Source organism: Microcaecilia unicolor, chromosome 5, assembly GCF_901765095.1.
Source record: "Microcaecilia unicolor chromosome 5, aMicUni1.1, whole genome shotgun sequence".
Classification (NCBI taxonomy): domain Eukaryota; kingdom Metazoa; phylum Chordata; class Amphibia; order Gymnophiona; family Siphonopidae; genus Microcaecilia; species Microcaecilia unicolor.
Genome location: NC_044035.1, coordinates 97581401 through 97599160, shown reverse-complemented (window position 1 = coordinate 97599160; position 17760 = coordinate 97581401). Strand labels below are relative to the sequence as shown.

General features: G+C 41.9%; 1 protein-coding gene across 1 annotated transcript in view; it reads right to left on the bottom strand.

Moving 5' to 3' along the window:
• ARID5B (AT-rich interaction domain 5B) overlaps positions 1 to 17760 on the bottom strand; it is a 295401-nt gene that overhangs the window by 158152 nt on the left and 119489 nt on the right. Inside the window, exon 4 of the mRNA XM_030203113.1 lies at positions 6424 to 6651. Within this exon, the coding sequence (XP_030058973.1) occupies positions 6424 to 6651 (228 nt within the window). The remainder of the gene's footprint in view (positions 1 to 6423; positions 6652 to 17760) is intronic.

The window sequence follows — 17760 nt, the reverse complement described above, 5'->3', positions numbered from 1 at the left end:
GCGGGGGTTGGGGTCCCCCGCCAGCAAAGGTAGGCGACAGTGGGCGGAGGGTCGGCGGCGGTCGAGACAGTCATCGGGCGGGCCATGGAGGTGGTTCTGGCGGCGGTGGGAGTGTGGCGGCAATGGCGGCGGGGGGGGGGGGGGGGGGGGGGGGTCCAGAGCCGAGGGAGCAGATTTTAGCCCCCCACCCCGCCGCCATTGCCGCCACACTCCCGCCACCACCAGAACCACCTCCATGGCCCGCCCGATGACCGTCTCTTGACCGCCGCCGACCCTCCACTCACTGTCACCTGCCTTTGCTGGCGGGGACCCCAACCCCCGCCAGCCGAAGCCTTCTTCCTTCGTTGTTTGATTCTTCTTTCTGAGTCTGACTCTGACGTCCTGCAGGGTTCTCTGTGTGAAAATACGTGTGAACATCCAAAATGAAAACAGCCATTTCACAAACTGAAATTTCCAAATTATGAACACTAAAAATCAAGGTATAAGGATGGATGTCTGACAGTATTTTTACAGAAATGGTCACACAGATGTCCTTGTAGACTAGAGGGGCAACCTAGTGGTCAGTGCAGTGGACTGTAAACCGGAGCACCCAGGTTCATAACCCCCCCCCCCCCCCCTTACAAATTTTATTTTAAATGCTTAGCCCGCCAGGAACAGGGAAATACCTACTGTACCTGCCTGTACACCACCTCAATGGCCTTCAGGCTTGGAGTCAAATATTTATTTGTTGCATTTGTATCCCACATTTTCCCACCTCTTTGCAGACATTTTCCCACCTCTTTGCAGGCTCAATGTGGCTTACATTATATCGTAATGGCAATCGCCATTTTTTAGGCACAGTAAGCTGCGGTTTACTGCACTGGCCATTAGGCTACTCCTCAGACCTGCTTTCTCCATTCAAGGGAGAGGGATGGGTGCAGCAAACTCTGGGGGATTTATGAGAGGTAAAGCCTTAATCCCTCCAGTGGTCAGCTGCTCAGAATATCCTTTTGTACCTTGGACGTGATTGGATGTTTCTTCCCATTCGATTATAGCGATGGATGTAATAATTTTAGGCCCTTCCTAGTTCTGTCTAAAACACTTCCCCAACACAACCCTTTACTATTTGGGTGAACTACAGGGTAAGACGTCCAAATTCTGCCACTCTAAAATCGCAATTTGGACATTCTTGGCAGATGGATGGATTTTTGCCATTTTGAGATATCCATGTGCTTTGAAAATGATCCCCACAGTGAAATTACAAAAGGTAAAGAGAAGGGAGACAATAATGTTATATGGGGATGGAATAATTCCCCTATGAGGAAAGGCTAAAGAGGTTAAGGCTCTGCAGCTTGGAGAAGAGATGGCTGAGGGGAAATATGATAGAAGTGTTTAAAATCCTGACAAAAAAGGAATGGGTAAACATGATCCATTTGTTCACTCTTTTAAAAAGTACAAAGACTAAGGGACATGCACAGAAGATACATTGCTGGACATAAAAAAAAAATCAAATCAAATACGTTTTTTCATTCATCACATAATTCAATTCTGGAATTCATTACCAGAAGATGTGGTAAAAGCTGTTAATATAGCCAGGTTTTAAAAAAAAAAGTTTGAACAAATTCCTGGAGGAAAAGTCTACAAAGTATTATTCAGGTGGAGTTGAAGAAATCCAAAGATTATCCCTGATTTTGGCACTGGTTACTGTTGGAAACAGAATACTGGACTTTGTAGACCTCTGATGTGACCCAGGATGGTGATGCTTATATTCTTATGAATCAGAAAGTGGTTTGAAAGCTGAAGCAAGGGGCTAGTCTGGCAGCTCCAAAGCAATGCTGCACACTTCCATGAGGACCTGGACCTGACTCCTCTACTGCTTAAGTTACATAAGTACATAAGTAATGCCATACTGGGAAAAGACCAAGGGTCCATCGAGCCCAGCATCCTGTCCATGACAGCGGCCAATCCAGGCCAAGGGCACCTGGCAAGCTTCCCAACGTACATTCTATACATGTTATTCCCGGAATTGTGGATTTTTCCCAAGTTCATTTAGTAGCGGTTTATGGACTTGTCCTTTAGGAAACCGTCCAACCCCTTTTAAAACTCTGCTAAGCTAACCGCCTTCACAGCTTTCTCCGGCAACGAATTCCAGAGTTTAATTATACGTTGGGTGAAGAAACATTTTCTCCGATTTGTTTTAAATTTACTACACTGTAGTTTCATCGCATGCCCCCTAGTCCTAGTATTTTTGGAAAGTGTGAACAGACGCTTCACATCCACCTGTTCCACTCCACTCATTATTTTATATACCTCTATCATGTCTCCCCTCAGCCGTCTCTTCTCCAAGCTGAATAGCCCTAATCTCCTTAATCTTTCTTCATAGGGAAGTCGTCCCATCCCCGCTATCATTTTAGTCGCCCTTCGCTGCACAAGTTAGTCAGGGCTGGGGATACTGCAGAGGCACCATTCAGTCCCCAGCAGAGGGAGGCACAGTCATCAAACAACAGCCAGACCAAGTCTTCAAATTTAGGGGCCCTTTTACTAAAGGGTGGCCACACGGCAACCCGGAACTACTGCCAGCCCAACACGGCCACCAGAGGTAGTTCCTGGCTGCTGGAGGTACCTCCTGCATGTTGCTTCCTGTTACTACCCCTCCCCCATGCATTCTCCTTTGCCCGAATACAGGGAGTTCCTTGGACCTAGACAAAGAAGCAAGCAGATTAACGAAGGATTTTGATTGCCAGATCCGTGCATTAAATTTCTCCACTGAAGAGTTCCACACTGCAACACCAGAGATTCACCAAGACCCCTGAGGCAGGCCTTAGGGTCCAAACACGGCCGCGTCGGGTCATTTTTAAAGTATCCTCAATAAAGACTTCTTTGTTATCCCCTTTGATACTGCAGAGGCACCATTCAGTCCCCAGCAGAGGGAGCCACAGTCATCACACAACAGCCAGACCAAGTCTTCAAATTTAGGGGCCCTTTTACTAAAGGGTTGCCACACGGCAACCCGGAACTACTGCCAGCCCAACACGGCCACCAGCGGTAGTTCCGCCTCCAGCGTGCTCCATTTCCGGCGCTGCTGGATTTTTAAAAATATACCACTGGGGTAGCACAGGAGCCCTTACCGCAACTTCAGTCGGCAGCGGTAAGTGCTCCACCCCTAGCCACGCGATAAGTGCAATCTTACCACATGGCAATATGTTTTTTTTCAGGCTTTTTACCTGCTGCGGTGAAAAGGGCCCCAGTGTGCGGCAAAAACATCCACCACCGCTACCACAGGGCCCTTGGTAAAAGGACCCCTTAATGACCACAACTGCATGATTCTGCAGGAGCTCAGGTGTATAAACCTCGGTCAAAGACCATCACTACGACTAAAGTCACAGAATAGATGCCATGCACTTACGCCGATAAGTGCAAATCTACTCGGCACTTATACATGCCCTTGTGGATCTGCCCTTTAACTGTGTGAAAACCCAGAAAAAAAGAATCTGCTTTTTACCATTGTCCCTGACTTATAAGATGACTGATTAATAAATTATTCTATTCATGATTAACTGAACATGCATTTTGATTGTTCTCTAAAATCATCCACCACCTCTGTTATTAAAAAAAAATGCAGTGGAAACTTGGCATCAAAGGAAGGCCACTTCAATCAACAGTTAGATACATCTCATTTCAAACATTAAAATGTAGTAGAAACCGTTCTTTGAGAAGCTAAAATAATGAAGGTTGTTTAAAATACACACATAAAATCAAAATGCTAGAGTTTCCAAATACCCTTTATAGTTTTTTGTTTTTACTGAACCACAGGACATGTGAGTAGGGCAGACTGAGAAAGACACATTTGCCAAGAACAGATAAGTTATTTATATATTTAAAAAATGCAGTTTGAAAGCTTCTAGTATTTTAGTTCTATAGATGGAAGTGTTCCACTCATCTGACCATTTTAATATTCATACCGTCTGGGATAAACTAGGCATAGACTAAATTTATGTTTTTCCTCCAATTGTTTAACAAAAATGCTATGAATGTTACATTGAGAAACTCTGTGAAGTACTAGCACAGAGAATCCTTACAACAAAATGAACTTCGGGCCCCTTTTACTAAGAGGGGCCTGTGCTAGCATCAGTGAGTGTTTTTGATGTGTGCTGTCCATTTTTCACGAAAAGAAAAGGCCACATGGTAAGTGAACCACTTAACGCACGGTCAGTTCGGTGGGGAGCCCTTACACCACCTCACGATTACCGCCGGTTAAGTTCCAGTTCTACAAAAATTGGAAAACAATTCCTGTAGCGCCGGAAATGACATGCGGTGGGGGTGGGTGGGAACTACCACCAGGCTCCTGCAGTAGTTCCAAGACTGGCGTGTGGCAAGCACACATGCAAAAAAAAAAGCCTTTTTTTGGGGGGGGGGGGGGGGGGGGGGGGGGCAAAAATGGACGTGCAGCAAAATAATAATTGGCCAGCGTCCATTTTGGGCCTGAGACCTTACTGCTATCCATTGACTTAGCGGTAAAGTCTCATGTGTTAACTGGGCGGTAATCATCAGTGTGCGTACACTGCCGATTATCATCCGGTTAGCGCCGCTCGTAGTGGACGCATGTAAAAATAGAAATCACCGCCGGGTCATGTGGTAGCCGGGCAGTAGTTTCAAACTGGCACACGTTGGGCGCACGTAGGCACCTATGCGGCTTAGCAAAAGGGCCCCTAAGTGTATTCTGTAACATGGTGTACATAAATTCCGAGTTGCACAGTTGAAAAGGGGGCGTAGAATGGGCGTTTCTAAAATCTGTGTGCATTATTATAGAATACACCCACTCTGTGCCTAATATAGGTGTCGGGATCTATACCAACTAAAACATCACCTAAATGGATGCGACCAAATTTGGTCGCGTGGAGAGGCACTCGGTGTATTCTATATGCCTCGCAGAAATTTAAGCCGATTCTATAAAATTTAGGTGTACTTTAAAGAATACACTTAGGCATTTTTTTTTTTACCACACGGATTTTTCAGGCACCATATGTAGAATCTAGCCCTTAGTGTGCGAACACGTCAAAACTAATGCAGAACACAGTAGCGCATTCCGCATTAGTTGTTTTTTTTTTTTTTTACATTTTTTATTTTGCTGTGTTAGGCACACAATAACTCCTAATGCAGCTTTGCATAAGGACCCCATAATTTGGGTACTGCTTTTCTAACATGTTATGCATATTCATTATTTATTAGAAACAACAAAGTAATTTTTATGAAGATGTATTCACTCTCAATAGTCAATGTTTCTTTGAAAAGTAAAGAATTAACTTGTTTAAATCGTACAGTAAGCATTATGTTTGTTTTTGAGAACAGAAATGGTCATTGGACTCGATTCTACATTTCACGCCTAAAAAAAAAATCGCCGCCGAAACAAAATACGCCTAGGCATATTCTATAAAGTATGCCTAAATTTAAGCGTACTTTATAGAATAAGTAAAGTTCCATGCGGTTTCTAGAATACACCGAGCACCCATCCAAATGACTAAATTTAGTTGTGGTCAATTAGCCAAGTAAAACTTGGTGTGAATGCCAATGTCTAAATTACGCACAGACTGGGTGTATTCTATAACTACGCATATAGATTTTAAAACCACCCATGACCCACCCATGCCCATGGACACGTCCCCTTTCCAACTATGTGACTTAGAATTTACACGCATCACGTTATAGAATACGCTTAGACAGTTCTATGCGTAAATTCTAATTAATGCCAATTAGTTTCCGTAATTGCTTAACTGGCAATTATCGGCACTGATTGGTTTAACTAATTAAATTGCATGCGCAAATCCAGAATATGACTGGATATGCACATGCAACTTAGGTCGCAGTACGTAGAATCTGGGGGATTGTGTTTTTTTTACTTGTAAACACAAATATCCAATATGAATTGATAGCATGGACTTCAATTGTCTATTATAAGAATATTATACTTCATCCCCGGGATTCTGTATATGGCACACAAAACTGTGTACAAATCTGGGCACATGCCCAATTTAATTGAAGAGCAAACCAATTAGCACTAACAATTGATTATTGGCGCTAACTGGCAATAAATCACAATTTAAACACGCATCTTTAAAGATGAGCGTGTAAATTCTAGTGCACAGATCTGAAAAGGGGGTGTGGCCATGGGAGGGGCATGGGTGGTTCATGGGTGTTCCAATGATTTGCAAGAATTGTCACAGAATAAGCCTGATCTACGCCTAATTATTTACACCAGGTTTCAATTGGTGTAAATCTTCATGCCTAAAAGTTTGACGCAGAACCTGGCACTAAGAGATATTCTATAAATGGTGCCCAACTTGGAGCGCCATTTATAGAATAGCATTTAGTGCGCATTTTTTTTGGCAGCATATACAGAATTTGGTTCCAAACGCATAATATAGATGTAGTTGAAAAACAACTTACCAAACTCATCACAAATGCTCTCATTTTCTATGAGGGTTGGATGGTCAAAGGTATCCCGACAGTAGAGGATCTGGGTGTTCTTGTTGAGAACTGCGATACCACCAAGCGCTAAGACAAACTGGTTTGCCAGTAAGGATGACTTGGCTTGAATACGTTTCAGCATGGAACGGTATCGACAATACTGTGAGTAACTTAGGATTATCACATTTGTATTTTCAGCATCTTCACCTGGAAGAAAAGTATCATGAATTTAGTGTTCTAGAAAAGTAAAGGATGCCACCAAATTATAAAACCCCTATTTTTTCCTGTTCTGGTACAGTCCTAACTTATTATACCAAACTGGTTATAAAGGAAGTCTGTGAACATAAAATCTGATTGTTACAATAACAAGATTGGGGAAGGTGGGAGATCAAGTCTTCAATTTGATATACAAATAAAAGAACACTGTGGTTTTTAGTAAGGATAATGGCAAATGGAAAAAAAATGTTTGGATCATAAAGCTGACCAAATTCTGTTTTTGCACTAAATCCAACCGTGTTGTTTTGCTTTAATGAAAATTTCTGTACAAGAAAAACATGTTTCTACTACACACACCACACCCAAACTGCTATTCTCACTTCCAACAAGTTACCCTGCAAAACTGGAGATGATTTCTTTTCAGGTTACATTTCTTCACTTATCTGCTGCTGCTTCTTCTTCTAAAATATAGCAAATCAGCCTAGCGTACACATAAAGCCCAGAAATGTTGGTGCCTCGTGCTCCTCAACCAGGTTTTAATGACACTACATAAGATTTTAAATGATGGTTAATTGGGTTGCGTATATACTCTATCTCTTGACAGCAACATGGCAAAGCAAACACATACTTACATTGTGTACCATTTACCATCACTCTCAGATGGTACACTGGAGACCTGTGGCTGGAATACCATGCCTGCCTTATTTCTGGTTTGCAAAGTCTTTTATATTGGTCATTTATATTGAAACAAGTGTGATATAGAAGGGCTTATGGCTTTCAAAGCATGCTATTAGCGCAGCATCACATCCTCTAACTGCCATGTTAAACACCTATATAGCATGCCTAGAGATCGGCACTGAAATCCGGGCATATTCTATAACAACGCGTGTAATTTAATTGGCTTAATGAGCTACTCAGCATTGATAACAGCATTTAACAAGCACTAACTGGCAATAATTAGAATTTACGCGCACAACTCGCTAAGTGTATTCTGTAATGAACTGCGCCTAAATTCTAACGCGTGCAGTTAAAAAAGGGTGTGGCTATGGGGCGGGGAAATGGGTGTTTCGTGAGCATTCCAAATTTACAAGCGTATAGAATGTGGCCCAGTGGGATTTACGCCCCCGTTTTTGTTGATGTAAATGGAGGTGTGTAGTTTTAGGTGCTGGGCTACCAACTCAGAGAATTCTGTATACCACGCCTAAATCTAGGCATTGCCTATAGAATATGCTTAAGCGGACATGTTTGCCATGCTGATTTTTCCGTAACCTTATATAGATCTGGCCCCTAATGTGGACATTTCAGTTAGCGGGCACGATATGGAAAGGGAATGCACAGGAACTGTGCCATACAATTAAGAAAGAGGCAATTACTGCACTTGAACTATTAATGGGGTAGATAACACAATGTAGTTACATACATCTCTCAATGTTCACATGCAGTGGCAATCACTGTTTGACGTTACCTGAATGGATGCTTTTTCCAAAGTCTTGGGAACAGAGGGAAGGCAATTATCTAACAAGGCACTTAGGTTAAGCCTAATTTGGTGATATTCTATAAAGACAAACAGGCACCTATATGAGTTTAAAATACTGGCGCAAATGCAGGTATAAATGTAAATTAAGTCTCTAGCCAGACTTTACCGCTGAGCATGTCTACTGGACAGGTACGTGTCAGCTTGCATTGTATGGACTTTTAGGTGTGATCTTGTTTTAGGGGCCCTTCTACTAAGTTGCATAAGCGTCTACGCGTGCCCAACGTACGCCAAAATGGAGTTACCGCATGGCTACCGCCTATCGCGTGACCCTTGTGGTAATTTCATTTTTGGCGCACGTCCGCTACGCGCACTTGAAAAATATTTTTTTTTTTTCTGGCGTGCGTCAGCTACGCGTGCCAAGTGGCATTTGGCGTCTGTAGGTCATGAGATTTTACTGCTAAGGTCAATGGCTGGTGGTAAGGTCTCAGACCCAAAATGGACGTGCAGCAATTTTCATTTTGCCGCACGTCCATTTTCAGCAAAAATTTTAAAGAAGGCATTTTTTTTTGCAGGTGCACTGAAAAATGATTCTGTGCGCACCCAAAACACACATCTACACTAACCCGCAGGCCATTTTTCAGTGCACCTTAGTAAAAGGACCCCTTAAAGAGCTCATTTACACATAAAATTACTCCTAACAAACATTAACTTTGGATGTTAATGTATTCCAATTTTGTAAAAAGGCCTTTAGAGTTTACCTTGTCAACACACTGCTTTGAAAATATCAGAAAAGTGTTCTAAAAACAAAAAAAGCAGTAAATCTCTATAAACTGGCAAAGTCAGCATACGAAGGCTCCTGCTGTGTATTGTCCCCCCCCCCCCCCCCCCCCCAAATACAACCATTATTTCTCCACACATATAGTGTTGAGTTTCTCCTGTATAATGCAATTTAAGATTTTACAGTAGAAGCAAAACAATGCAGCATCGTCTGCTCTATGGTCCCTCGAGCAGCACATCCCATAAACAAAGTGGAAAAATGTGAACTATTCTATTGAAAATTATGAGTAACACAAAACTGCTACAACAAACCTACTTATTTATTAAACTTATACCTACTGGTGCGTACATTATACCTACTGGTCAACTGTATTGCACGTGGGTAGAACCTACAGTATTCATTCATCATGCCATTGTGTAAGTAGGAACTTGGTTACATAAAAATGTATTGCAAAAACTTGAAATTACTTAAAATGCTGCCTTGCAAATATTCTCATTTATTCCATATGTTTATTTAAATCAATTTCACAGTTATGGAGGATAAGGATTTACATGAGGATAAAGCTCTATTGTTTTATTCATCTCAATATCAGTTCTGGACTTGCAGACAGAAACCCCTGCAAAACCTATACGAAACTTCATCAGAATTCATATTTTGGGCTACTGTCTCTCTGTATTTTTTTAATTGTATCTTTGGCCCAGCAGTTTCTTTCTGCTCTCTGGGGTTGCAGTTCAGACAGAACAAGCCTTTACTAGGCAACAATGCCATGAGCATTAATTGACCACCTAAACTAAGATTCCAGTCATCCTACACCCAACATAAATAAAAGTCAGATATTCAGTGCTATTTAACTGTCCAGAAACAGCTCCTGGCTGGTTAAATAGCATTTAACCAGCTAACCACTAATATTCAGCAGGAGATAGCCAGTTATTCTCCACTGAATATTCATGGTTAGCACATAGGAGCTAACTATACTGCATAATTTAGCCAGCTATCCACGAATATTCAAGCGCTGGCCGGCTACGTTTAGCAGGCAAATCAGACTACGTAAACAGAAGTCCTATCTTTGCCCGCTATTAACTTAATCGGCCAGTGCTGAATATTCACATAGCGGAATAAGTTAAAGCCGGCCAAAAAAATCCCGGATATTTAACGCCAGTCGCTGGAAACAACCTGGCATTGAATATCCGGGGTCAGCGCTCACCACAGCACTCCGTCGGCTGAATATCTGGCCTAATATCTATATAGTTCACTAAATTGTGTTCTAATGGATGCTACTGACACCTTGTGGCCACTGTTGGTAAAAGAGCCTCTCATTAAAAATCATTGTAATGTGTACTAGGGGGTCCTTTTACTAAGCCGTGGTAAAAAGTGACCTACGGTAGTGTGGGTGCATGTTTTGGGCGCATGCTGGGCCATTTTTTTAGCATGGCTGGGAAAAAGGGCTTTTTTTTAATGGGCTGGGAAACGGACGTGCACTGAAATTAAAACTAGCGCGCACCTATTTACAGCCTGAGCCCTTTCCATCACCCATTGACTTAGCGGTAAGGGCTCATGAGTTACCCGTGTGGTAACCATGCATCGCATACCAACTGCTGAATACCGCTGGGAATGCCCTCCGCAGTAGAAAATAGCAAATTATTTTCTACCGTGGGATTTGGTGTGCGCCAAACAGAATTACCGCCAGGCACAAGTGCTAGCCCAGAGCTAGTGCCAATTTGGCACATGCTACCCGCATGTTAGCCCTCCCGTGCCTTAGTAAAAGGGCCCCTAAAATACTTGAGTAAAGATAAAACCACAGCGCTTGTTAAAGTGCTACAACACGTGCTCGGGCAGTGTATCATGCACTTAGGGGGCAGTTCTATAACTTGGCACCTGGTAGGAGTCTATTCTATAAATGAACCTAGGTGCCTACTTGCCTTCAGAGCAGAGGTTCTCAACCCATTCCTCAGGACACACAAGCCAGTCCGTTTTTCAGGCTACTCATGATCAATACGCATGACGTAAATGTGCATACAGTGGAGGTAGTACATGCAAATTTATCTCGTGCATATTCATTGCGGATATCTTGAAAACCAGACTGGTTTGGTGTGTCCCGAGGACTGGGTTGAGAACCCCTGCTTTAGTGAATACTAGATTTAACAGCAAGGCACGAGCACTTTTGCTGGCTATAGAGTTGATGGAAGCGTGTGCCATAAGACCTGATCATGTACAGATATCATCAGAACTTAGGCACACACACACTCCACCTATGTGTATGCCTAGATGTAAAATATGCACTGTGTAAGATACAGAGCAAGGAAAGAGCGGGAAACGGATCTTGGCTCTTCACAAACAAACAGTGGAACACAAAGAAGTTGCACAAACACTCTTTATTGATGATAGTTAGGGACTCGATACGGCACCGTGTTTCAGCTAAACGTGCCTGCCTCAGGAGTCTCTTGATCTAAGTGTGGTTTAAACGTTTACCCCCCCCCCCCCTCACCGATTCTATATAGTGCGCTTAGATTTTGGCGCCAAAATTGGAGTGGATTCTATAACAATGCGTGTAGCTTAATTGGCTTAACAAGCTAATGAGTGCTGATAATAGCACTTAACAAGCAATAATGAGCACTAATTAGCACAGATTAGAATTTAAGCACACGACTCACTAAGCATATTCTGTAACGATGTGCGCCGAACTTCTAATGCGTGAAGGCAAAAATAGGCATGGTTATGGGCAGGGAAATAGGTGTTCCAAAATTTAGGCGCCTAGTTATAGAATATGGCCCATTGCGCCTAAATCTACATGCTGAGATTTACGACAGGTTTTGTTTGGCGTAAATAGTTGCACACAGATATTGACACTGAAATACCAGCTAACCATAGTCTATAAATTGGCGCCTAAATCTAGGTGCCGATTACAGAATATGCTTAGCCGGAACTATTTTTTAGCGCATATTTTTTAGGTGCCATACATAGAATCTCCTCCTTAGTGTCTCAAAGGACAATAATCAACTGGTCTTTATAAAGACCTTTGAAAAGTTCCTTCCTGGACAATCCAAGTGGGTACATATCTATTATTAGGTTTCAGTTTACTGTGTTCAAGTTTACCTCATTTACTGTATTTGCTTATTCTTGGTTATTTTACTATTGTTATGCTGTTAACAAAATTGCAAGTTTTATGTTAAACTATTCCTGCTGTACACCACATGGGATGAATGTCTTCATAAAGGTGACTAATAAATCAATAAATATCTGCCGGTACACATGCTGCACGCTAGTCAACTGGGAAATTTTGAAATTCCCTCACCATGTGCTGTTCACTCACTGCAGCATCACCATAAATAAGTTTCAGTGGTAATTCTGCATCATGGAATATCCTACTTTAGGAACGAAACCTATTTATAAGCACTTTAGGGAAGTAGTTTTTAAAGTTATTTTTGCACATACACTATGTGACCACATACACAAGTAAAAGGCCTCTTCAACAGGTGTAAATATACATTATGGTGTACATGGGAGCAGAGTTGATTGTACTCATGTAGATTATAAAATAAAGTTAGGATGCTTGGGTGCATAGGGAGAGGAATGGCCAAGGAAAATAAGATGACAGGAGATCAGAAGGTTAATACTGAGATACATTTAACGGTCGCAACCATCACACACCAGGGAAACCCACGAGACCCATCGGTCCCTGAAAGCCTGCCTAAAAAGCCAGGCTTTCACTACGGAGAGAAAGGGGTAGCCTGTTCCAGATGTGAGGAGAAAGAAAGAAAAAGGCACAATGTCTGGTGGTTTCAAGGTGAGCGAATTTGGGACTGGGAAGGACCAAATGATTATTAATTGAGTGAAGTACTCCAGTTGGAGAATAGGGTACAGTGAGGTGAGAGATAGTCAGGGATGCCAATTCAAAAAGCTTTAAAGGTTAGAAGTACTATTTTGTAAGTGATCCACAACTGGACGGGTAGCCAGTGTTTCAGCAAAAGAGTGATATGATCAGTACAATGAGCATGGTATAAAAGTCTTATTGCAAAATTTTGTAAAGTTTGTAGCCTTTTTAGTGTGACCTGTGGTAAATCTGTGTAAATGATATTGCAATAGTCGAGATGAGAAGTAAAATGTGAGAGAACTAGTGTATGAAAGTTGTCATGATCAAAAAAGTAGCAAATAGTCCGCAGTTGTCAGAAAGTAAAGAAGCAGAGTTTTGATATATGGAAAATTTGAGGTGTAAATGAAAGGGAGGAGTCAAAAGAACTCCTAAATAACAAAATGGAACTGAGACCCAAAAAGAATGACAGAGGAAGATGGAGGGACAAAGGAACCCGAGAACCAGCATATGTCAGTTTTATCCTTACTAAGAACAAGTTGATGTTCAAAGAGCCAGTTTGCTTCTGCATCGAGACAGGTCTGTAATGGGGCGATCAAGAGAGATGAATTTGTAGGGAAAATGAGAAGACTGTCGTCCGCATAGAGATAAGCTGAGATGCCAAACAAATGAATAAGAGCTGCCAGAGGACTTAGGAACAAATTAAATAAAAGCAGATTGAGCCATGGGGATCACCATATTGGAGTTTTCGCTTTTCAAAGACAGAAGTAGGGGTAAGCACCTGAAAGGAGTAATGAGAAAGGAAGTATGTGAATCAGGTCAGAACATCATCCAAAATTCCCACAGATGATATGGGAAAGAAGAAAAGAGTGGTTAACAAGCTTACAAGTGTGCGAGAGATCAAGGGAGACTGCTAGAACTAGTTTATGTTGAATGAATGAAGTTCGCTTAGCAAAGGTGTCATACTGCTTTCTGTGCCGTGACGAGTCTGGAAACCGGTGTAAATGCTGATGCTTAAATTACGCACAGACCATGTGTATTCTATAACCACATGCGTAGATATTAGAAATGTCCATGACCTACCCCCCTTCCATACCCATGCCCACTTTTCAACTATGCGACTTAAAATTTACACTCAGCATGTTATAGAATACACTTAGTTCTACATGTAAATTCTAATTAATGCCAATTAGTGGCTTGTTAACCAATTAGGTTATGCACATTGTTATGGAACACGTTTCAATTTCCACACGGAAATCTTGGCACTATATATAGAATCCAGGGGTTAGTGCATACTTGGTCCATATGCTTATTTACCTTATCTTCATGGTTCATTGGTGGCCGGCCCAAATGGGTGTTGTATATTAGCTTAGTCATTTGTTTCTACGGAAATTGCATTCTTTTTATGATAAGCTGAAGGAAGTTCACCTTTATCCACTTGTTGGAAATCAGTAAGCAAGTTGTATGCTCTTAATGCAGGTGTAGAAGAGATTCACATGCCTAACTAACGGGCACAAGGAAACTACAAGTGATCTGCATTGATTAGAAATGTAGAATTAGAGAATAAGCTTTGTAGGTTAATGCGATAGTATGTGTGTGTTTTGGAAGTTCAGTCTACTTACACAAATTCAATCTTCCTTCCCTAGACCTCAATTTCAAGTACTTATTCAATCATTTGTTTTAAGTCAGTTAGACTATTGTAATGCTCTTTACTCAAGTCTAACAATAGAACATACCATATGCCGCACACAACGCCCCAAATTTCCCGCTATCTCCTTCCAATGTCTCTATGTTCTGCTCAAATGATTCATTCCTCTCGATTTTGATTTTGTCTCGTTTAGAGATTTTGACTTTGTTTCATTTTGATCTCCTCACTATGTAATCCTTAACCTGAATTGTAACAAATTGTATTCTCATTATTCATAATGTATTGTAAGCCACACTGAGCCCGCAAAAACATGGGAAAATGTGGGATACAAATGCAATAAAATAAAATAAACAGTGCCATAAACTTCAATTATGATGAAACATTTCATTAAGAGTTCTTCTACGAGTTTCACTGGTTACTAATAGAAGCTTGTATCCAATTTAAGGTCTGCTCTTTTGTTTTTAAAATTTTGCTTGGTTTAGTTCCTTATTATATGGCTTTGCTGGTTATTTTGCCCCCTTCAGTTAGAACTTAATGTTTTAATCATTATCATTACCTCCAGTTCAAAAAAAGACTCAGACCCCCTTTTACTAAAGCGTGCTGACATTTTTAGCTTGCGCTAAAATCGGGCGCACGTTAAAAACGTGAGCGTGTCTTAGTAAAAGACCCCCTCAAAGACCTACCTCTTCAGGAAATTCTATGAGTAAAATATGCACTAATCATTCTTGAACAACAAAGCACAACACCTCGCTGTAATGCATCTTGTCATTAAAAGAAATGAACTAAGGCATATCTTCTCAAGAAACCCAATGACTATTCCATATAAACTAATCGTTATCTTGCCAACCACTGTAAAACACAGCATCATACAAGCTTGTAAATGTAATTGAATCAATGTAATCTCTAACTGTTAAATGCAAGCCACATTGAACCGGAACTCATTTTTGGGATACAAGTATGAATAAATAAAATTAATAAATTCATTCTCTCTCCCCCTCTCTCCCCCTCTCTCCCCCTCTCCCCTCTCTCCCCCTCTCTCTCCCCTCTCCTCTCTCTCTCTCTCTCTCTCTCTCTCTCTCTCTCTCTCTCTCTCTCTCTCTCTCTCTCTCTCTCTCTCTCTCTCTCTCTCTCTCTCTCTCTCTCTCTCTCTCTCTCTCTCTCTCTCTCTCTCTCTCTCTCTCTCTCTCTCTCTCTCTCTCTCTCTCTCTCTATATATATATATTTTCCTGTATGGTTAATAAGGACATACAGAGCCCCCCCAAAAGTCTGGTTCGCGGTCATTTCACCTGTTTATTCTTTGCACACACATTGTATGTGGGGTAGAACTTTAAGCACACAAATTGATGTATGACTTGCCCCCTGTTTACTAAGCCGCATGCTAATGCTGACACAGCTCATTCACTTAAGCGGAATAACTTGTATGCACACAACATATATAAGTGATTTGCACACACTTTAAATTATTAGGCCCCCATAACAACTGCATACATGCTCATAATTGGTTAATAGTAACATAGTAAATGATGGCAGATAAAGACCTAAACAGTCTATCCAGTCTGACTAACAGTCACACTCATTATCAAGTCATGATTACAGTGGTATTCCTTGGTCAGCTGCCACCTAGGGTGGATTGCCGCTGTGCCCCCCTGGATGCAGCATTGCCCCCCCCCCCCCGGTCCCCCAGGTGTATTGCTCTCTGCCCTGGAACAGGAAGTAAAATCAGAGGGAGCAAGGAGCCTGTAGAGCCTGCACCCCCCCCCCCCCCCCCGCAGCGTGCTCCCAGGGTGGACCACCCCCACCACCCCACCCTCGGTACGCCGCTGCATGATTAAACCAACAATGCATGTGATATAAAATACTTGATCATTGTCTCTGTTTGGCATTTCTGAGTCATAAACCGTAGAAATCCACCCAGCCCTGTTCTTAGGTTCTAACTATTAAAGTTGCCATTCCAGCCTATCCAAATCCATCTTGCCATTTGCCGGACACAGACCGTAAAAGTCTGCCCGGCACAGTCCTCACATTCCAAATTACAGGAGTTTCCGTCTAAGCCCCTTCAGCCCATCCTAAACTTGCCCAGCACCGACCTTAGTTCTTCACAGATGGAGTCGCCATCCTAAGCACCACTCAACATGCAAACACACATGCAGCCATTTAAGCTTTGATTCTTGTACCATTCCATTTGTAATTAGAGATCATGTGTGTTCATTCCACACTTGAATTCTGTCACTGTTTTTCCTCCACCCTCAGGAGGGCATTCCAGGCATCAACCACCCTCTCTGTGAAAAAGAATTTTCTGATGTTACTCCTAAGTCTACTAACCTGCAACCTTCTCTGGAAAACATTTGTTTTCATATTAATATCATTCAAGTATGTAACGTCTGTATCATATCTCTCTGTCCCTCCTCTTCTCTAGGGTTTGCGTATTCAAGTCTATCCAGTTTCTTCTCATACGTCTTTTGGCGCAAGCCCTATACCATTTTTGCCGCCTTCCTCTGGACTGCTTCAAGTTTTTTATTGTTTAATAAAGTCTTGTTTGTTACATAAAGTGAACTACACTTGATCATGATTTGTCCTTGTCATTTTCAGGGCATAGACCATAGAAGTCTGCCCAACACTGATCCTGTTCTCCAGCTACTGAAGCTCAATTTGTCAAGACATGATTGGGGAACAGACTGTAGAAGTCTGCCCAGCACTGGAAACTTTCCTACTGTTGTTTGGCTGAGTGAGAAGTTATTTCTCATAAGTTGGTTTGTTGAACCTGTTTGTAGGAAGTCCTTTCATGTATACACATCAAAGGGCAAGCATACACCTTTTGAGACCAATTTTGGAAGTGCTATCGTGCATCTATCTGCTGCAGAGCACAGTGCAGCTGCTAGGTGTCTAGAAATGCGCATAGACTTATTAGAACAGGCTCTTTTTTTCTTTTTAAATAAAGATAACTATAGTCCCTTTGACACGGTTATCATATGTCAGGTTTTGCTTGGCAATAGAAGTGTGTTCAAATAGAATTTGGAGAATATTCATAGTGTGAATTTTGGTCACTTACAAAATAGCACTTCTAACCTATAAAGCTTTTCGAACTGGCATCCCTGACTATCTCACTCACCTCACTGTATCCTATTCTCCAACTAGAGTACTTCGTTCAATTAATGATCATCGTTTGGTCCTTCCCAGTCCCAAAATCGCTCACCTTGAAACCACCTTTCTCCTCACATCTAGAACAGTCTACCCCTTTCTCTTCGTAGTGAGCTCTCACTATCCTTTTAAGGTTAATTTGAAAACCTGGCTTTTTAGGCAGGCTTTCAGGGAGCGATGGATCTCGTGGGTTTCCCTGGTGTGTGATGGTTGCGACCATTAAATGTATCTCAGTTTTAACCTTCTGCTCT